Source organism: Solea senegalensis, linkage group LG7 (genome assembly GCF_019176455.1).
Source record: "Solea senegalensis isolate Sse05_10M linkage group LG7, IFAPA_SoseM_1, whole genome shotgun sequence".
Taxonomy (NCBI): Eukaryota; Metazoa; Chordata; class Actinopteri; order Pleuronectiformes; family Soleidae; genus Solea; species Solea senegalensis.
In genome coordinates this window covers 13,556,337-13,577,439 of record NC_058027.1, presented here as the reverse complement: position 1 = coordinate 13,577,439, position 21,103 = coordinate 13,556,337, and the positions used below count along the sequence as shown (strand labels likewise).

The following is a 21,103-nucleotide window of genomic DNA, read 5'->3' as shown; positions in this document are numbered from 1 at the left end:
CATCCTTAATATGTTTCAAGCAGTCGGTGCATTCCTTGAAAGAGTTAGTACAAACAGCACCACATGGTGGATTACTTGTACTTGTGCAACACTTGCTCCGAATCCTAGTTTCTATTTAAATACTGTATGTGTGTCACGATGAATGACCAGTCACACTCCAGATGTTTAGTCATGTTGTCAATGTAACAGTCTATCGTGTGAGAATTTCTCTTTTTTGATGACAATGCCTGAAAATGTCCAAGGCTTCACTTTTTCCATGTCACATATTAGTTTGAAAAGTACAGTTTTAGGCCGTACTTTATATGAGGGAGTGATGGGAAGAGTCTGGACAGGATCCTGCACATTAACGCTGATCTGGTCTGTCGACAGTGGTCTGGTCACAGGACTATCAGGTTTGGAATATACTGTCATTTGAAGCATTGCAGTAAGTTCACAGTATTACAGCTGTTTCTGATGTGTGCTTGTGATGAGGTTGAACAGAGTTATGAGAATTTTCGGAAAAGATTTTCTGGTCTGAAATTGTGTGGTGTAGAAGGCTTGGTGATACTGTCACTGCATGGGAAGCTTCTCAGCAGCAGTGACGGGAGGTGGTTTCTGCACTTTACTGAATAAACATACTGGATACCTTTGTGTAAATGAGATTAGATTATAAAAGATTTCAGCGTTTGTCACAAGGGGGTTTTAGTGCTCATGAGCAAAGGTAGGGTTAGCGCTGACCCAGTGTGACTTTCTCCTAGGTGTAGTGCAACAGTTTGCAGACATTCAACATTCAACTCAATTGTATTTATATAGCATCAATTCATAACATACATTATCCTAAGGCACTTTACATGGAGAGCTCAGAAGTTTCACCCATCTGCAGACATGATCTCTGGACCTCAGCCAGAGTGACCATCTGGATGTTGGTAACATCTTACTAAGGTCCTTCTCCCCTGATTAGTCCCTTTGTCTGAGCAGCCAGCTCCAATAAAAAAACCCTGGCTCATCCAAACTTGTTCCATTTAAGAATTGTGAAGGTAATTCCCTGAGTGCAGTGACATTAAAGAACAGACATTAATGTCTTACCTGATTCTTCTAATGTAAATGATCTGTATTTATAGTGCACTTTTCTAGTCTTGACTCACTCATTCACATCCATTTACTCGCACATTCATGCCCAAGTGCCTTGCCCAAGGACACAGAGACATTCAGATGAGCAGAACCAGTAATCAAACTCACAACCTTCTAATAAGATAGGAGTGCTAGGAGGGATCGTGAGAAATCTGAGGCACTCAAGAGGGTAATAATTAAAAAGCCTTTAATAAATTGATCAGTAAATATGACTGGACATCAGATCTATTTACAATTTGTTAAATAATACATTCAGATACTTACAGGAAAGTTCCCCATTTGAATACTATTGAAGATTCAACAGACTCCAAGCCAGATATTTTAGTGTACTGCAGTCTAGTTTAGAATATTGGTTAGAATGTTCTAAAAAACACACCATGTGTTCTGAACATACTATGTTTCCTAATAATAAGAATAAACAAGATATCAAATTAATATTGCCCAATTAGTGTTTCATATCCTCCCGTGCTGCCTTTAGTGAGATTCTCCGCTGATGAGATATAAATTGTAGTATCAATCAAACAGTTAAACCCAGAAGATTTAAATAACACTCATTTAAGTACAATTGTTACATGAGTAACCACTAATAATGATGTGCAGCGACAAACAAAACAGATCCTATTTAACAGTGGTGCAGTGAAAGATGAGCTTACAAAAAAAAAAAACACAGTGAGCAACAACACAACACTCTGACTGTGACATGTCGACATCTGCTGGTAATACACCGTACATGCTGTCAGACGACCCCCTTCTCACAGTTACACAGTCAAAGGTTGCATGTGATGCTGACTGAATGATCATGTGGCGCTGCATTAACGCACTGCTGGTCAGAGGCTTGTTTGAGCAAATGCGCGGAGTCTGAATATAAAACAGAATGTGTATGTGGACTCCTTATACTGTTATACGGATTTGCCCCGATGAGGTACAGACTGGAGGAGTTGTGGATTTGACAATGTCATTTTTGTTTTGCACCGTCCACTTTCGGGTCAGATTTGGGCAATTTTGACAGATGTAAATACTGAGTTGAGCCTCTTTCTTCCTGAACTAAAGTTATTCATGGTGCTTCACTGTAGTAATATTATTATTATTATTATTGTTATTATTACAATACCTCAAACTCATTCTTGTCGCCAGACTTTGACGCGCTCCAATGCATCTTAGTTCCACTTGTTGAAACCTGTTTTTGAAGTGAATGCAACCACACCTACAAATTAATCTTTCCTGGTAGGTGTTTAAAATAATCTTGCCCTCTGAGTGTAAAATATGGCCATTGCGTTGAATTAATATTAATGTTAATGCAAAAATGTTGCATTTTCAAGCTGAAAATTGTTTGTCAGTGACAGTAAAGGCAGAAGTAAAATAGCCATGTTTAGTGAGCGTGTCTTCATTTGCTCAGAGCCTTGTCCAGGTTGGTCTTAATAGCATCCAGGAAGTCTGACGTGTTGATGTAATGTTCATCCAGCTTGCAGCTGCAAGGCAACAAGAGCGGAAGGTTAGCGTGGTAATAAACACACGACACAGAACGTAAGAACATCATAAACCTTTTTTTTTCCAAAAACCAGGACAAAAACGCTCACTTGCTCAACCCATGGATGCAGCCTGCAAGGTCTTTGGTCATCAAACCACTTTCCACAGTTTCCACGCAGACTTTTTCCAACGTCTGGGAGAAACTGAAGAGTCACAGTGCAGAACAACAACTCAGCGTTTGTGTGTCGTAAAAAAACAACAAAAAAACACAGATACACTTAAATAAATAAAGTAAATAATGGTTTAAGAGCGTTGAACTGCGATGAGTGATCGAGAACTATGACTGAGAACTGTGGAGGGCAGCATTACATCCCTCAATGTACAGCTTTCTTTTAAATCATTATTGTTATTATTATTATTATTATAAGAAGAGAAACATACTTTATCAGATCAGCATTTCCATCCAGTTTGCCCCTGTGCTCCAGTCCCCTGGTCCAAGCAAAGATACTGGCTATGGGGTTGGTACTGGTTGGTCGTCCCTACAAAGCAAAGTAAAAATTAAAGTCAGTTACTGATCATTCAACATGTCATTGATGCTTAGGATTCCTATCTGCTGACATCACGGTTCACTGAAACAATTAAGTCTCTGCCACATCACAACAGCACATGTATGTTCATATCTCCTAATCCTGTTTGCTCAAACTGAATCTCACCTCACACCTGACTCCAAGTGTCTGTGAACGAACCCACAGAAAAATTGGCTCTGGCAAAAAATGTGCAAACATTTCCTCATTCTCACATTAGTAAGAACCCACATGTGTACACAGTATTCTTTGCTTCTAAAGTAAAAAAAGACCAAAACACTCCAGGATACGTGACGTGACGGCGCTTACCCTCTGGTGCTCACGGTAATGCCTGGTGACCGTGCCGTGGGCAGCCTCGGCCTCGATAGTCTTACCGTCGGGACACATGAGGACGGACGTCATGAGACCCAGAGACCCAAAGCCTGACAACACACACACATATAGAGAGACACGCGTCATTAAAATCGACATATCGCTTATCATCCAGTAAACGTGCACTAACCCTGAGCCAGGATGTCAGACTGCACATCTCCGTCGTAATTCTTGCAGGCCCAAACAAATCCTCCCGAGGATTTCAGGACCTGAGCCACCATGTCGTCGATGAGACGGTGCTCGTACCAGATCTTCAGCTTGTCAAACTCTGGCTTGTACTTCCTGATGGAGAGACAACAATGAAACAGCCCAAAGTGATGCAAAACAAAGAAGAAGCGAGAAATGGCAGAGAAATAGTGGAGAGAGTTGGTAAACTGACTGTTTCACCCACTTTTTCCCACTTGGTCAAGTGAAGAATAAACTTAAGATCCTTGTTATGCTGTTTGTGTATTTCACAATATTATGCCTTTTCTTATTGAAGATCCTTTACACATAATAACAATTGTTACAATTGACAGAAAGTGAAGAGCAGCACAGGGCTTTTATTTCCTTTGAAGGAAGTGACTTTGACGTCGACTAATAGTCAATTTATTATTATTTTTTTTCAATCCCAACTTCCTCTGTTGTTTTGAGAATGAGACGTGTGTCTTGGAGTGGAATCTCAAGGCTTCCGTACAGGAGGGTACTTTGCCACTGTCTGTGGTCTGTGGCTCGTCCACACAAAGGAGTCAAGTGACTTACGCCTCAAAGATTTCCTGGAAGATGTCCTTGAAGCGGCCGTCGTAGGCCTTCAGTATGGTGTTTTTGGTGCTCATGTACAGAGGCCACTTCTTCTGGATGGCATACTGGAAGCAGCTGTGAGCAAACCCACTGATGGACTGTGCAAAGAAAATATGAAAGGCCATTCAATTAAAAACCAGAAAACACACACAGTGCACAAGCATCCGTTTTAACAAATGCGATAAACATGGTTTGTATAATCTCAGGAGGCTAATCTATAAATACATTCATACTTGCCTCATCAGTGTTGAACATTCCCAGCCCGCAACCCCCAGCGGGGAAGTCATACACCTCCCACTCCCTCTGTTTGCTTCCATCAGCTGGGAAAAACATAATCTTGAACTTCCCGGGCTGGTCAATAACAAAGTCTGTGGCCCTGTACTGTGAAAGCAAAACATCAAACCAGTGTGTGACGCGTCTCTTCTGTTTGAAAACGGCAAACACGCATCAGCAGGTCATTTTATTTTTGTTTTCACCTGATCTCCAAAAGCATGTCTACCAATTGTCATGGGCAGCGTCCAACCGGGAACAAGCCGGGGAATGTTTTTACAGAGGATTGGCTCCCGGAAAACTGTGCCACCCAGGATGTTCCTGATGGTTCCGTTAGGACTCTTCCACATCTTCTTCAGCTTAAACTCTTGGGGAACAAAATGTTACATAGATTATGAGCTTGAAAATGTTCATTTATGATTCACTTGCATACAAATGTACATACCACAGAATGAAAACTTACCCTCGACTCTGGCCTCATCCGGAGTGATAGTGGCACACTTGACGGCCACGTTGTACTTCTTAGTTGCCAGAGCTGAGTCTATGGTGACCTGGTCATCAGTCTGGTCTCGGTAGGGCAGACCCAGGTCAAAGTACTTCAGCTGAACATCCACGTTGGGCAGAATGAGCTAATAATGAGAATAACAACTGATGTGTCATTTGCACAACAATGCAATACAGTACAACAGAAAAACAGCACATATAAACAAAACCGTATTATGTTCTGTTTTGAGAATTTCTTCTCAAAAGTGCTCATTTACCTTCTCTTTGATGAACTCCCATATGATGCGAGTCATTTCATCTCCATCCATCTCCACCACTGGCTGGTCCACCTTGACGCGTGTCGTTGCATCTGAAAAGTGTACAGCTGCATTAATGCTTACGTGCTCTGCCGTGAGAGGGTTTCCAGCGGCAGCGCAGGGTGATGAAACTGAAAATGTGTGGACAAAATGACGTTCTGTCCACTTACAGCACATTTAGCAGAGGGCTCATTTTCAAACGGTCCACATTGGCATGATTCCATTGCTTTGCGTTGTAAAACACTGCCTTTTATTACATCACTTGAGGCTGAGATGAGACCGTCGCCCTGCAATGTGGCCTCGAGTAACTAACATCTAAAAACAGTTACAGGAACAAAGTGCTGACAAACAACACTGAAGTTTGTCTTGTATCACTTTCACTTCTGAGTTCACACTTAGTGCTGACGACGTCTCGACAGGCTGGTGGCAGTATCTTGTGCAGACTCCATAAGATCACTTTGTGTTGTTGTCGTTGTCATCGTCTTTGCTTGCAAACTTCTCGCAGGTTTTCCACTGTGTTCACTTTCAAGATGTTATATTTGGACTATAAGAACTACATTACTGGTAATGATGCTGCATTTTTATCAAGTATACGACAAGGCTGTAAAGACTGAAATCCACTTGTCAACTTGTTTCCTCTACTGACGTAGATGGACATTTACAACTGACAATTTACTTTTTGTTTCTAGTGACTGACTGTAGCATAAATAAACACAAAATCTGCCCAAATATTATTCATATTTGTTTCAACAGATCAGAGGAAACAATCGAAGGAGAAAAAGAAGAAAGAAGACTACCGTGTAGCCATGGCCGACATATAATGTTGCTTTCTGGTGGATGTTTGGCCAGATGTTTGTTTTTCCCTCCATCTGATAAATTTGAACCGTTTAATAACAACGACACACTGACTGTCAAAATAAAAGTTTGGATGCATTTTTACAGTTTCTGAGAACAATGACTTTAAGGCAATACAAGTACATCAGATCATTTTTACCAATCTCTCTCTTAGTCTACTTTGTGCCATTAGTGAAACTGTATTATTCATTTGCAAAGTTAATACATGACAATGTTGGTATAAGAAGATTTGAGAGGGTTTTTTTGTCCTTATTTTTTCCCCGACTGACAAAGTGAGGCACCAGCAGTGTCTCAGAGACTTCACTGTGTCACTGAGTTCACACGTGGTTCACACTTCAGCGTTCTGTCTGTGTCTAACAAACACAATGACATGTAGGTGGTTCTTCATCTACTGATGCTAAGCAGAGATACTTTTATACATTTGGCTTGTTCAGTGTTGTTATGTAACCGAGTACAAATACTTCATTACTGTACTTAAGTATAGAACTCACACATCTTTCATTCCCACTGCAACATGGATTTAAGTGTTAAGTGCTCAAATACATAAAGACAGAGTGGAGCCAGGAATTGAACCCACAACCTTCTAGGTGAAAGACAACTCTCCCTACCACTGAGCTACAACGGCTCAATCACAAGTACATTTTATATCAGAAAACTACTTTTGATACTTAAGTACAGTAAATGTCATACACTTAAAAGACTTTTACTTAAGTATTATTACAAAAAGTGACTTCAACGTCTACCAAAGTCATGTTCTGGTAAGACACTTACTTTTACTCAAGCTTCCCTTTTAGGTACTGTCTACAAGACTGGGCTTATTCTTATTTATCTACAAAACGTATATACCTATTAATATTAATGGGAGGGGTGCAAACTCCGAGTAAACGTATAAATGAGTCCCTTATGTCCGAAATCAGCCCGATTAATTGGCCTGACCGATGACTCGGTCTGCCTCTTGTCTGAGTGGTGGAGGACTCACAGCTCCTGCGGTGGCAGACAGCGGCTGATGTCGGCAGCACAGCGGCGGGAGTGAGAGGCGGCAGCGCGGCAGCTGCACTTGTTCTCCACACGGTCCTCAGAGACTTCAGGTAGCCCGCCATGTTTGCTGGTTCCACGCACGCAGTATGAATGAACCAAAGCCCGGTAAACCGGTGATGCCACACGTAGGCTCTAATGGATCTCACACACAAACACACGTCAGCAAACCTGCGAGAGAGCACCAATCACGGGGAAGTGTGCTCAAGTTCACTCGCGCGCCTTACGTGTGTGTCTGTAAAGTTGAATTTAACAGCAACCAGTGGCAAAGTACGTTTATTTTAGTCACTTTAACCTGATTCGCAGTAATAGTTGCAAACCTAAAAGTACATGGAAAAAAACATGATTTAAATCAATGTTTTATAAAACTTAATTGATTGTGAAATGCGACCCCCAGGGTGCTGCAGCACCCCCTACTGACAAGGAGTGGAACACAGCTGTGTATATAATTTGGTTGTTTTTCTCCTTTTCTTTATCAGAAACCGAATAAAAATTATTTAAAATCGTGAATGATAATTTGCTAGTCCGATAATATATTGAAACATGTTTTTAATTATGTTGAATTATTAGTTTCCACCAATGTGGTGGTCTCAATCTCAAGGAGTGACCAGAAATTAACTTAAAATCAACAATATTTATGATGATATTTCACATAATTAAAGTGTTTATGATATGGAACAATATAGTTGACAAAAAAACACGAAATGAAATTATGTTATATATATGTAAACATATATATATATATATATATATATATATATATACATATATACGTATATATATATATACATATATAAGAGGCGTCTACGTATCTATGTCTGTGGGTGTGAGCGGAGGAATCCTCCATTTGTTACAAACTGCAGTCCAACCATTAGATGTCACTCACACCTCTTACACACAGGACCTTTAACTTCCACCTGCACATTGAAGTTCTCGTCCAGACACAGCATGCTTTAAAGCATATTTTGACATATTAATTTCAAATCTTTCATCAATACATTGCGTCTCTACTCAAACACTGTGTGCACTGAAAGCTTCAAATATCACGTCACATGGCTATTCTCCAAATCATGGCCCCTAAGACATGTTACACACATTACACAAATTAAAACATAGAAAAATAATAATTTGACACTGATAAGAACAACTTTAAGCAGTTCAGTTATGGTTCTCCAGTAAATTTTATTGAAATCTCCTGACACATTATATAGATGAAAATCAGACAAATAAACTGAACATAACTGTTTGGGTGGAAAAAAAAACCCACCGCCAATGACATTTGGACACTTTACGTTGCCTGTTAATATAAAACATAGGAATTAAACTTACTGGATCAGTAACAAGAAGATGAGACACATGTCAGCAGACGAATTAAAATAAACTCCAAACAATTTTTCAAGGCACTTTGAGTGAAATAGACTAGGACATGATAAAGATTGACTACTTACGTTATAATGGTATAAACAAATTGAACAAAAACACTACTTTGGTCTCAATCATCGAGAGCTGTCACTCTCATTCAAATCCATGACAGTCCTACAGTCCAGCAACTATGATCACCACACTCATTTTATGCTGCATTTCTCATAATAAATAATCTGTGCAAGATTTGTGACATAAGCACGAGTGGTACTTCTTTTTAACCCAACTGAAACTAGAGTTTCTAAGACTTTTAATTTCTAATCTAGAAGTTCTAAGTGGTGGTTGCTACAGAGCCTCCTTTCTTCTCAGAGAAGAAGCTCTTCAGCAGCATGACTTGACCGATGCTGATGACAAACAGCAGGACGGTTTCTCCCATGGACCAGTATGCCACTCGCTGGTGGAGGAGCTCTGCGTTCAGGCGGTCGTGCGCCTCTCTCAGTCTGTACCATGTCTGTGAGTCAGCCACCACCTTCAGAACCTCATGAATGGAGACACAAGACGACTCCAACTGAAAATGGAAAGGTCGACATACTGTAGCATATCCATAAACACGGTTAAAATAAACAAGCTGCTCCCCGCACAGTAAAATCAAACCTACACATAGTACAGTATACAGTACATCAGCTCACTCCACTTTAATCATTACTTAAATGAATAAATAAAGTATATTCACACCTTTGACTGCATGTGTCAGGTATTGTAGGGTATGAAAAGCATTTTTTGTTGTCCCCCCGTTCTAGGGGGTCACCATAGCAGTTGATCCACATTTCCCATCCCATTTATGTGGGCTCGGGATCAGCACATGGAAGCAGGGGTCCCCAGCCCTTGTCCTAGTGGGGACAAGACCCCTGTCCTGCATATTTTAGATGTTTCCCTGCTACAACACACCTGATTCAAATGAGTGGTTCTTTGTTAGGCTTTTGCAGAGCTTAATAATGAGCTGACTATTTTAATCAGGTGTGTTGGAGCATGGAAACATTTAAAGCACGCAGGACAGGGGTCCCCAAGGACCAGGATTGGAAAACACCCCACTTTGCTATGGGCTTCTCCTATGAAAAGCCCATGTCAAGACTTATCCTGATGATAACTCTGGCTCCACCTTGTGGAATTAATAGAAATGCCCCCTCTTCTGAAACTGAACTTGTAATATTGTAACCATGACTGTTTTACTGCACAGGATGTCACCTACAGCATTTATTAGTGAGGGCAACTCAATAAACATACATAGCATTTGCTACAGCTTTACTTTGAACAGATCACTCCGGTCCCAGTATGCAGGCTTACTTGTGGATCCCAGAGTGTGTGAGAGCAGAATGGGAGGCAGAGCCTTCACTTACCAGGCTCCTGTCCTGAGGAACCAGCTCCTAGTGACAGTTCAGGAGACGGACACTCTCTCTGTATTTAAAGTTAGACTTAAAACCTTCCTTTTTGATGAAGCTTATAACGGCTCACGGAAACCTGAACCATCTCTTAGTTAGGCTGCTATAGACCTAGACTGCTGGGGGAACACCTGTGGTGCACACACACTCACTCTCTCACACTCAAGGGTATGAATATGACATTATATGCCACTAAACTTGTTCTCTCTCCCTAGTTTAAAATAACATTGGAGTGATATAAACATGGCATAACTGATTAAGAACTGTCTTGTCTAAACTTCTAACTTTTAACTGAATTTAAAACTGTTGGTATATTCGATCTTTTCGGAACATTGGCTCGCTTCAGTTGACCTACTGTTTACCCACCCGCAGTTTGAAACAACCAGTTAACAGCCACAGACTGACTTGCTTTGAGAGTTTCTACTGACAACGTGAACCGACCTGGCACAATTGTAATGCATACAGTTCCTCATACTCACTGTACCTGTGTCAGTGCTGTGTGACTCGTCATGCCCGGCATGAGAGGTTGCTCTTCCCCGTAGCGGAAATCCATATACACAGTTTTATGGGTAAAGGAGGAGAATTCATTGCTGAAGCAGACCTGGTAGACTCCCGTCATAGTTGTGGTGTGAGTGAAGCGGTCATACATCTTCTTCTCCTCATTATACAGGACATTGTTCTGAGGATCTGTGACAAAGCAGTCCACATCATAGCTGCCTCCTGCAATGACCTAAAGAAGAGAAGAATAGTGCCTGTGAACAGCATGTGTATGGCAGGACGTCTGCATGGCAACAAAGCTGTAACATATGGAGTTTTGCAGGAATTTATGGAGGACAGTGCAATGTTGTGCAGCCTAAAAACTGACCAAGCCCAGCAGTAGAGCTCTGTTTGATGCTTTGTGCATAAACACATTTGCAGCAGATACATATATATAAGACTTTGCATTGCACTGTTGAGTGAAGGATACAGTAACATGGCAGTTGCAAACAGCTGTCACTCCCTCTGCAGGTTTTGACAGCAAGTCCAAAACAATATTTAGTCGTGGACTGTTGTTGTTCCATAGGTGGCCTATATTCCACTGAGTGTGTGTTTCTGCAGCTATTATTTATGTAAAAAATGTTTAAGTCACACTCACATAAAAAGTCCCTCAGACGTTGTTGTTTATTATTATTATTATTATTATTATTTAAATATAAATGTAATTGTGGTAATAAACTGGAAAATGAAATATCCACATGAAACAATGAGCACTATTTATATTTCATTTATTTTCTACATACCTAACACCAGGCAACACACACCTCTCACATTACAAAGTAATCGCCGGTGGAAAAACGCAGCAGCTGTCACAGAAACTTACTTGAAAGATTAAGTCAAACGTCACGTCTTTCTCTAGGTCTTCGTAAAAACACAGCTTCTCGTTGTCAGGGAGCGCAAACGTCAGCTCACCCGCAAACACATGCAACAGCTGCAGCTGCAGGAGCAGCACCAGCGGCAGCAGAGAGAGAAGAGCCGGGGAGAACATAGCGAACTAAAGTGCACAAAGTCTCACAAGCTGCTCTTTGACTCTGACAAGTGCCTGGCTGGAGCTCTGACGTGGCGCGAGCACAGAACACTTCCGGTGCAGCTATAGTTACTGGGTTGTTGTTTTTTTGTCAAATGTCATGCTGCTGCTTTTTGTGTGTGAACCTACATAATTAAAAACGCTTAAAGACGAAAAATAGACAACGTAATATCGCGACACTTTCTCTTTAATAGCATCGCAGCATCCAATGTCTAATGTTTAGAATCATAAAGTGGGTTAGAGCTCCCTTAGAGGCCATTTTGAGTACTTCACATCTACATCGAAACTCACAGTTCATATAGTCACTAACAAACAACAATGACAACATGTGAAATAAAAGGTGTAACGTATATTGATGTTGACAACACAAAAATGTAATGAAAAAAATGAATCAGTGCCAGAAATCATGGAGCATTTTTATAGCACACATGTATAGCACATCTAATTTAATAGCACAGATGGAGGACTTTTAATTTGAAATTTCTCAAAATTGATACACTATAACAGATGACTTTCAGAACATTGGTAGTCAGAGATGTCCTTAACTGTAAGTCATTGCCAGAAATAATAGCGTATTTAATCTTTATAACACGTCTAATATTCAGATTTTACTCACATGAACTTACAGGTGTGTGTGTGGGGGATGGACTTTAATTTGAAAATTGATACAGCAAAACAGAATGTCTGTTATCGTTGAATTTCTGGATTTGTATGTAATTGCCAGAAGGTATGGAGCAATTTGTTTTTATATTACCTTTAAAAAAGAGCAAGTTTTACAGATAAACGTGGATCTTTTATTTTGAAATTTCATTATGTAAGTATTCAGAGATGTCCTGGAGTGATATAAACTTCAATTATGGAGCAATTTGTTCTTTGTTGTTTCACCATTTCAGAATTTATCTGTTTAATGTTTTCAATTGACCGCAGTGATTTGCTGATATGGACAGTATTATACGCTTTTTAACGTTTTATTTTAAAAACCGGATGTCACTAACCCTGCGCTCGATCTGAGGTGTTTTGATGCTTCTACCATAAGGGCTAGAATACGGGGGCACTTAAAATTTAGTGTCGTCTGGTTTAACGTTTCAGTTATTTAAGTCATACAAATGGGCAGGTGTGGGACATTTCATTTGCAATCTCTCTAAGTCTATACAGCAAAACCGATTACACATAGTCAGATCCTTATTCCATGATATTCAGTATTATGACTTTTACCATACCGGATATAGTACTGGGTCACTGCAATTCGGCTGGTATGACTGGGTTCCCTCGGTCCTGAAATAATTTTGACAACCTTCAGTTTAGGATTCGACAAACGCCCAGAGCATAATTAACTGCAAACAAATGCAACAGCAAAGCTGTTATTTTATATGTTGGTTATTTTGACATTGAATGAAACGTATATGACTCTTATGTTGAAAATACCACTCCGTGCACACCACGCCCCCACTTCCGTTCAGGATATTGTCACAATATTAAAGTAGACGGATATTTTCCGTCGTCGGTGTTTTCTGTGTGCTAACTAAACTGAAGTTGTTTGATTTTTAACAATCTCAAAAACATGCAGAACCACATGGAGGTAATAAAGGACTTTGCAGAGACTCATGTGGTCGCCCTCTCTCTTGCCTTTGTCGCAGGTAAATCAACTATTTGAAGCTAATAACATTGCAGCACTTTACACATGGCAACAATGTGCTATGTCGTACTTGTAGTAGTAGCATTGTCATCTTATTTCTGTAGTATTCACCAAGCAATAGCGTGGTGTAATAATAACAATAGAACATGCCTGTGTGACATAAGTGAGGATGTATTTTCATACGTTTTCATCCATTACACTAATGGTAGCCTTCAGTAATTGTTATTACCTGGATATTTCTTTTAAAACTACAACAATAACATAGTTTTATTTTGTCCTTGACCCCACAAAATGCTGTGTCAGATTATTAATGTAAACCTAGTTCCATCTGTTGCTTCAGGTTCAAGGTTCAAGGTCCTGAGGACCTGTTTGTTCTTATGGCTACAACATAAACTGGTCCCTCATAGGATGATTCAGGTTAGACAGAGAGAGAAAGTAAGAACAGTGGCATTGACTAATTATTATTTTAGTTAACACCTCACCAGCTGTTACAAAGACTGTCCCCTCTCTGTTGTTCCATCTCAGGGTGTGGTACCACGCCTTCCGCTGTTGTTGTTGACATAGCAACAGCTTGTTTTACAGTTTAGCAAAGCAAACTTCTTAACAGACATCTTGTTGTTCTATCACCTCCCAGACCAATACACAGCTTGTCCTGATTGTGATTTCAGTGACAAAACAAGAAATCAGTTATGATGCCTATGCCTGAGATCGAGACCTTCAAAGTCGTCTTGACCAAGAGCAGACAAATATTGGTCTCTTAAGTATTGCAATACTTACCAATAATGTGGTGTATTCAGGTGCCGGTGTGCTGGGCTTCCGTAGGTGGATGGCTGGGAACGTGTGCCGGAGCAAGGTCAGACTGGAAGGGAAAACAGTCCTGATCACAGGAGCCAACACTGGCATTGGGAAGGAGACGGCCCTGGACATGGCCCATCGGGGTGAGTCACTCATATTTGTTTACTTTCTTTCTGTAAGTGCTGATTAGTGTTGTTCTTATGCTGAAGCGTGTCATTGGAGCTCTGTATAGTATACTGTGTATACTGTAAAGTATGAATGCGTTCACAAATATAAATTCATATTGTTTTCTATAATGCAAAGTGAGCTACAGTAACAAAAGAAAAATCTAAATCAAATCTTTGAAATAATCTATTGTAGTTCCCCTGTTTTTATGTAGCTCCTTTGTTATCAACTATAACAATCTTTCAGGTTATATGAGTTTAATTAAATCATGACCAGTTCTTCAGCACTACTTTCACTGTCAGTGTTTTAATCTTAAATTCTATTTGTGAACATCTTCATCAAGGAGCCAGAGTAATCCTAGCCTGCAGGGACATGACTAGAGCCCGTATCGCCGCTGATGAGATCAGGCAGAAGAGTGGGAACGGCAATGTGGTGGTGAAAAAACTGGACCTGGCCTCACTGCAGTCTGTCAGAGACCTAGCCAAAGACATCCAGGAAAGCGAGGAACGTTTGGACATCCTTATCAACAATGCGGGTATTTAATGTGGCATACTGTGACACTTCAAAGCAATAATAAAAACTAATCATACTATGTGTGGTGTGAAAACCAACCAAACTTTTGAACTGGTGATGGAGCAGTTGTACATGTGTTTTTTTTGTGTCTTGTAGGCATCATGATGTGTCCTAAGTGGCAGACAAAGGATGGCTTTGAAATGCAGTTCGGTGTTAACCATCTGGGACACTTCCTCTTCACCAACTGTCTCCTTGACCTGCTGAAGAAGTCGGCTCCAAGTCGAATTGTCATTGTCTCCAGCCTAGCACACGAGAAAGGTAAAGGAAGTGTTCGGACATCATAATTCATCATGATGAATTGAATTTATTAGATATTGACATATTATCTTGACTTTTGCCAAACATGGCGCCAAAAGAGCTGCCATTTCCGTGAACCAGCCTGAGACCCTAATAAGAATTTGTTTGACGCTTGACCTCACCACTGGACAGCTTTTTCCAGTGAAACCTGAAGACTGTGCTTACTCTGTCGCAGCAAAGTCCATAGAGAAAATCAGCATTTTTAGCTCATGGACACACAGGAGCTTCTGGTCTATCTGAACAATGGATTTCTAACACCAAAGACACAACACAGCACAACTTACTGGAGTAGTGGATAATCAACTTCTTTGTGCTGTGTGTGACTGGTAGAGCAAGAGAGCAGTTTCCAATCAGAAAAAGGCTGTCTAACAGCCAGAAAAAGACTTAACCAGGTGTAGTTTTAGTATTATTATTATTATTATTATTATGAACGGTGATGTGCTTGGCAAATTTAGTGTTTCCCTTTAGAATATGTCTTTGTTGTTTTGCTCTCTTTGCTCACTATGTTTTGGTGGATGTTTCTCGCAGGTCAAATTCATTTTGATGACATCAACCTGGATAAAGACTACTCACCTGTCAAGAGCTACCGCCAAAGCAAGCTGGCCAACGTGCTCTTCGGCAGAGAACTGGCTACAAGACTGCAAGGTTGTCTACATTACACACTGTGCACCATGAACATAGTGATGTTCGAAATTATACTCAATACTTACTATGAAATAGACACCATCAGGTTAAGGGAGGAAAACACTGCCAGCACTAATCCATGATCTGCTGTATCCCTCTCTTTAGGAACTGGTGTGACAGTGTACAGCCTTCACCCCGGGGTCATCCGCACAGAGTTAGGCCGCCATTTCTTTCCTAACTTAGCGCTGTGGAAGAGGATCATAGCGATTCCATTGGCAATGCTGATCAAAACTCCCTGGGAAGGAGCCCAGACCACCATCTACTGCGCTGTGGACGAGAGCTTGGCAAATGACAGCGGCCTCTACTACAGGCAAGTACATCTGCATCAAATCTATGACATTCATTTGAATCTCCTCCTAATATGTCTTTCTAGTTTGATGACAAGTGCAGGGATAAAGTTGAGCATCCCGTTGATGGATTTTGGTAAATTGTATTCCAAAGAGGCCATGTTTGAATGATGTTTAAGTGAAGATAATAAGATTACTTTCATTTGAATGTTAGATTTCTAGAATATAATCCAAGTCTTCACTGTGATTTGTTCCTCATATTGTTTGTCATATTATGCTCTTCATATGTCAGTAGGTGGCAGTAAATGGCTGTGACTTCAGTGGCGAGGGTCAGTTAGTGAATACAGGGTCGTTGTGGGTTGCAAAAAGGAACTGAGCCAAGATGGTTGCTCTTTGCGCTGTATAACTGAGCAACTTTTCAGAAACAACCGTCTGTTTGGTTTTGTGGTTGCAAGTTGCTAAGTTATGTTTAAACCAAATTTAGTAATGGTAGTTTCATGGTGCTTGGCCTTGGAGATGGCTGATAATATGGCCCAGTCCCAATGTGAGCAACTGCTCTGTGGAGCATTTGTTTAGGTTGCTGTCCATACACTATTTATAAAAAAGTGGACATAGTCTTCTGGTTGCAAATTCAACTCACACCTGAAGCCTTCGTCAGAGTCCAGACCACATACTGGACATCACCAACTGTCCACTATGTGCTGTACTCATCTATTTTCCTGTAAATGGGAATGCAATTTTCTAAAAGGCCATCATTTTCAATTGAAGAAGAGCTGAAACAATCAATTGAGACCATTCATTTGTCATTAACATGTTTACTGATGTTATAAATCAAATGAGAAGTACCTTAATTTTCCCATTGGCTTCCGTTTGACAGGAGCTCTCATTGGAACCAGGAGAGTCGCCCCTCGGTGGGTTACTGCTACAGCCATCCTGCTTCCCTGGGCTTGACTTGACATCCGTTTTTATGCACGTGTTAATATTTTTATAGTAGAAAAGTCCTGAGTGACTTTTGTGGACATTTATGTTTTCACATATAGCTCCTGCTGACAACGTCTGAATACAGCTTTCAGTTCTCGGCCATTTTCAGTTTAGGTTCCCAGGCAGTTGCCTGCTTTCCTTACCCTGTTGCAGTGCCCCTGTTTCATGCAGCCCCTTTGTTATCAACTTTACATTATTTACTGATTTGTATTAGTGCAGAATATCTGGTCATCAAAGCAAAAACTGAAAATATAGCAGAGCAGAGACCATAGTAAGTGAGCCTGTAATTAGTCTTGTATAAAGTACCTAAAAGGGATACTTGAGTATCTTACTAGAAAATGACTTTGGTAAAAGTTGAAGTCACTTAAATAATATTACTTAAGTAAAAGTCTTAAAGTATATTACTCTACTTCAGTATCAAAAGTAATTTTCTGATAAAAAAAAAACAGGAAGGTTGTGGGTTCTATTCCTGGCTCTGCTACTCTATATGTGTCATTGAGCAAGACACTTCACCCCAAGTTGCAGTGTGTGAATGGGTATGAAAGATGCATGAAATGGCAAAACTGTAGTGTAAAGCAACTCATCAAGACTAGTAAAGCTCTATATAAATACAGACCATTACCAACTCTTCTTCTGATTTTATTTGGTAGTAATGAGTAACAATGAGAGTTAGGGGAAATATAGTGGAGTAAAAGTACACAATTTATTTCGTAAATGTAGTGGAGTAAAAGTTGCAAGTTGCAAGTATTTGTACTTCGTTACATTACAGCCGAGCCTGTAATGCATGGAAGATGAACAGAGCAGTGCTCAGTCTGTTCCATGTAAAAGTGTGCTGAGTCAGTGTGACTGGATTTATAACCATACAGTTTTTTTGTGCATTACAGTCTTTCTCAGTTCAGATTGAAAATTCTCATAACTATTAGTTCAACCTCCACAACATTTAGTCATTTGTGCACATCATAGTAGCAATTTCTCCTTCCTCTGAACACATTGCCAATGCTTTTGCACACGTATGTATCAGTTGCTTTCATACAATTCTCTGCTGTTTTATAACATCATCATTTGCTTATGTCATGTCAGTCAAAATGAACTATACTTATGGACGCTGAATAAAACTAATAGTCTTCATTTCATTGCTTGAGACATTGCATACAAACATCAACTCCAGGAGATACTTTCCTCGCTGCATTGCAAGGGATGACATGACGATGTAGATGAAAATATGTGGCCAGACATACAGGACCGTCTGGATGTGCCAGAATGATTTACCTATGTTCAGTTACAATATGTACTGTTATATTGTTCACATTTGTGCACATCTCTACCAAAAGGGTGTTTCTCTAAATGTTCATAAATAAGTGACTGTAGTGTATTTTTCTTTTGCACAATGCTGGAGAATTGCAAAGAGCATATACAGTAAAAATGTGAAACGTACATATTCAGTGTCTTGTACTCACTTACTCGCCTAACTACAGCAACTACTTTTTTTTGCATTGGAAATCACTGAGAGAATAAACTGTCACAATGAAAACTTGACAAAGCCATTTGACTATCTTGTTCATAAACAATGGTGTCAAGACTTCTCATTTTGTTGACACTGGCAGTTTCATTGACATGAATACTTGGACTGTCCATTTTGAGCAAGTGACGTGCTTTGTGCAAATGTGAATAGTGATGTGAGAAAAGCACCAAAGCGCCTGAGAAAAACTAATTGTTAATAAATTGTTAAGTAAACAATGTTCTTCTCTTTTATTTCTTCCGCTGTGCAGCGACTGTGTCCCTAAAAAGCCGGCACCACAGGCCCTGGACGATGCTGCAGCCAAGAAGCTGTGGGACCTCAGTGCGTCCATGGTTGGTCTGGCGTAAACACATCTGTCTGTCCTGGCTCTACCTGCTCCTTCTCCTGCTGGAGTGAGTGGCTGTGTTTACATGGGTATCTTGTATGCATCTTGTAAGACATTACACTAATCAATCATGCTTCACTATTTTACAAGATTTAATCACGACTACAAAATGTTGCACTATTTAATCTACAACTCCTTATCAGTTGATTTAATATTAAAACTCTGTGCACTGCCTAATCAGTTTGTATATGTTGCCCTCTTATATACAATTTGTGCTGCTATATCCTCAGTTAAACCAGGTGATACTTGCTTTATAATCTACCGTCTTGGCTGATTGACTGTATGTTATACAATGAGCTTTGAACATGTTTTGGTTTGTAGTTATGATTATGCTGCAAATTCCAAGAGACATTGAAGGCTTCAAACTGCTGTGTGTAATCACGCCGTCGCACAATAATTACCACGATGCAGCGGGGTGATTGTACAGATTCTGTAACAACCTCACTGCAGAAACACACTCTCAGAAACACTGGAAAGCAATACTACAGTTTAACTCTACAAGGGAAGGAGGGTGAGAGCCGATTTGTGACCAGGTTGAAGAGGCAAGCTGACACGGTCACTTAAAGGCTGGTAAGTGACCTTAAGTGCTGGCAGTGGTGAGGAGATTTGATCCTCCGCCTTGTGTTGAGAGGGAGTGCGCAGGAGATCCACATAGACTCGTCATGTTACTCATGTGCTCTTTGTGTGTGTCTGTGTGTGTGTGTGTGTGTGTGTGTGTGTGTGTGTGTGTGTGTGTGTGGTTCTTGTAGGCATGGTGGATGACGTTTGTTGTATCATGACAAGATATTTATGGTGTTTTCTTTCTCTTGAAGTGAAGATTTAATGACGAGCCTGTTAAAGTGTAAAACAGGGTTGACAACACTAATGTAAAACCTCTGGCAATAAATGTTTATGAAAAAAAAATATTCTAAAGTTATTATTATTATTCCTTATTATATCGTATATTGTGAAAAAAAAAAAAGTTGTTGTTTTTTACACTAATTAGTGACTATCCCTAAACTATTATACCACCTCATGTTGAACCCTGTATAAGGAAAATTGTGATATGTGAATATTGGCCACACAAGATTGTTTTATTGCTCAGATAGACTCAGACTTTCTTTTACATACAACATGATCTGCATATCGCTTATATATGTATTCTTTTAGTGATTAGATCAGCAGTGAGTCATTTATTGGTGTTGATCTATCTTGAGGCAACAGGTCTTAAGAGATAAGTTGAAGATGTTCTCTAGAGAAGAGCCTCCATTGAATCTCCTGGATGAGTGACAACCTTTGCAGATATGTTGATCTATCTTTTTGTATTACTAACATATAGTATAACCCAGTGTTTCCCAACCCCGGTCCTCAGGGAGCGCTGCCCTGCGTGGTTTAGATGTCGCCCTGCTCCAACACACGTGATTCAAATGAATGGCTCGCTGTCAGACTTCTGCAGAGCTTGATGACGAGCTGACTATTTGAATCAGGTGTGTTGGAGGGAGGTAGTGTTCTCTGAGGATCTGGGCTGGGAAACACTGGTATAACCGTCCATCTTCTACCGCTGTATCCTCCACATGAGGGTCGCTGGTGCCAGTCTCAGCTGACATAAGGCGAAGGGCGTGGGACAGATCACCCTGGACAGATCGCCATAGAGACAAACAACCATCCACTCTCACATTAACACCTATGGTCAGTTTAGAGTGTCCAATTGACCTAATCCCTATATTACATGTCAGTGTGGGAAATATAAATTTTGAGCTGTAAATAAAGATTTCAAATGTTTCTGTAGAAAAACATCAACAAACCACTCACCTAAACTTTGAGTTCCAGTTCACCAGCTCCATCATTGACGGTGTATTGTCAGTTAAGGTCAGTCATGCAGTATCATGTCAGAGTATCTGAGTTCACTTGGACACTTTCTGGTTTTCTGTAAAAATGCACCATCTTGCCTGAAGTCGCTCTTGACAAAGAAAGCTGTGCTTTCTGTCACACGCCTGGGAACTGTGATGTAAAACCAGGTGTGTTCAAAGCTGCCTTAAGGGATTTAATGTTTCCATTAATATTCCACACGGTTGACCTAATTGCCCACATTTCTTCAGTCTTAATAAAGTAGAACTTCAATAATCCAGAATGAATCATATAATTATAGGGAAATCATGCGATA

General features: G+C 40.2%; 2 protein-coding genes across 3 annotated transcripts; one reads left to right on the top strand and one right to left on the bottom strand.

Annotated features, from left to right (window-relative positions):
- Positions 1-1,280: 1,280 nt before the first annotated feature.
- Positions 1,281-11,816, bottom strand: LOC122772621 (isocitrate dehydrogenase [NADP], mitochondrial-like). The gene is made up of 15 exons (XM_044030808.1): positions 11,435-11,816; positions 10,559-10,804; positions 8,968-9,203; positions 8,162-8,224; positions 7,218-7,444; positions 5,345-5,436; positions 5,047-5,212; positions 4,790-4,950; positions 4,551-4,694; positions 4,275-4,411; positions 3,664-3,815; positions 3,471-3,583; positions 3,019-3,116; positions 2,688-2,780; positions 1,281-2,579 (listed from the first exon to the last, which is right to left on the bottom strand). The coding sequence occupies exons 1-15, from the start codon at positions 11,597-11,599 to the stop codon at positions 2,495-2,497; spliced, it is 2,178 nt and encodes a 725-aa protein (XP_043886743.1). The 5' UTR covers positions 11,600-11,816; the 3' UTR covers positions 1,281-2,494.
- A 1,287-nt stretch (positions 11,817-13,103) lies between these two features.
- si:ch211-107o10.3 (uncharacterized protein LOC407663 homolog) lies at positions 13,104-19,862 on the top strand. 2 transcript variants are annotated; one of them, XM_044031131.1, is made up of 8 exons: positions 13,104-13,275; positions 14,072-14,212; positions 14,578-14,769; positions 14,904-15,065; positions 15,633-15,749; positions 15,894-16,098; positions 16,953-16,986; positions 18,826-18,908. In XM_044031131.1, the coding sequence occupies exons 1-8, from the start codon at positions 13,200-13,202 to the stop codon at positions 18,838-18,840; spliced, it is 942 nt and encodes a 313-aa protein (XP_043887066.1). In that variant the 5' UTR covers positions 13,104-13,199; the 3' UTR covers positions 18,841-18,908. The 2 variants fall into 2 exon arrangements, with proteins under 2 accessions (XP_043887066.1, XP_043887065.1); XM_044031130.1 differs by lacking the exon at positions 16,953-16,986 and having other exon boundaries at positions 18,826-19,862.
- Positions 19,863-21,103: the final 1,241 nt, after the last annotated feature.

Excerpts from the sequence above, each read along its gene's own strand:
- LOC122772621 (XM_044030808.1), bottom strand. The coding sequence starts at position 11,599 with ATGTTCTCCCCGGCTCTTCTCTCTCTGCTGCCGCTGGTGCTGCTCCTG. Across the intron at positions 5,437-7,217 it reads TGTCTGCCACCGCAGGAGCT|ATGCAACGACACGCGTCAAG; the intron begins GTGAGTCCTCCA and ends TACACTTTTCAG. Across the intron at positions 3,816-4,274 it reads TTCCAGGAAATCTTTGAGGC|GAAGTACAAGCCAGAGTTTG; the intron begins GTAAGTCACTTG and ends TCTCTCCATCAG.
- si:ch211-107o10.3 (XM_044031130.1), top strand. The coding sequence starts at position 13,200 with ATGCAGAACCACATGGAGGTAATAAAGGACTTTGCAGAGACTCATGTG. Across the intron at positions 15,066-15,632 it reads CAGCCTAGCACACGAGAAAG|GTCAAATTCATTTTGATGAC; the intron begins GTAAAGGAAGTG and ends TGTTTCTCGCAG. Across the intron at positions 15,750-15,893 it reads ACTGGCTACAAGACTGCAAG|GAACTGGTGTGACAGTGTAC; the intron begins GTTGTCTACATT and ends CCCTCTCTTTAG.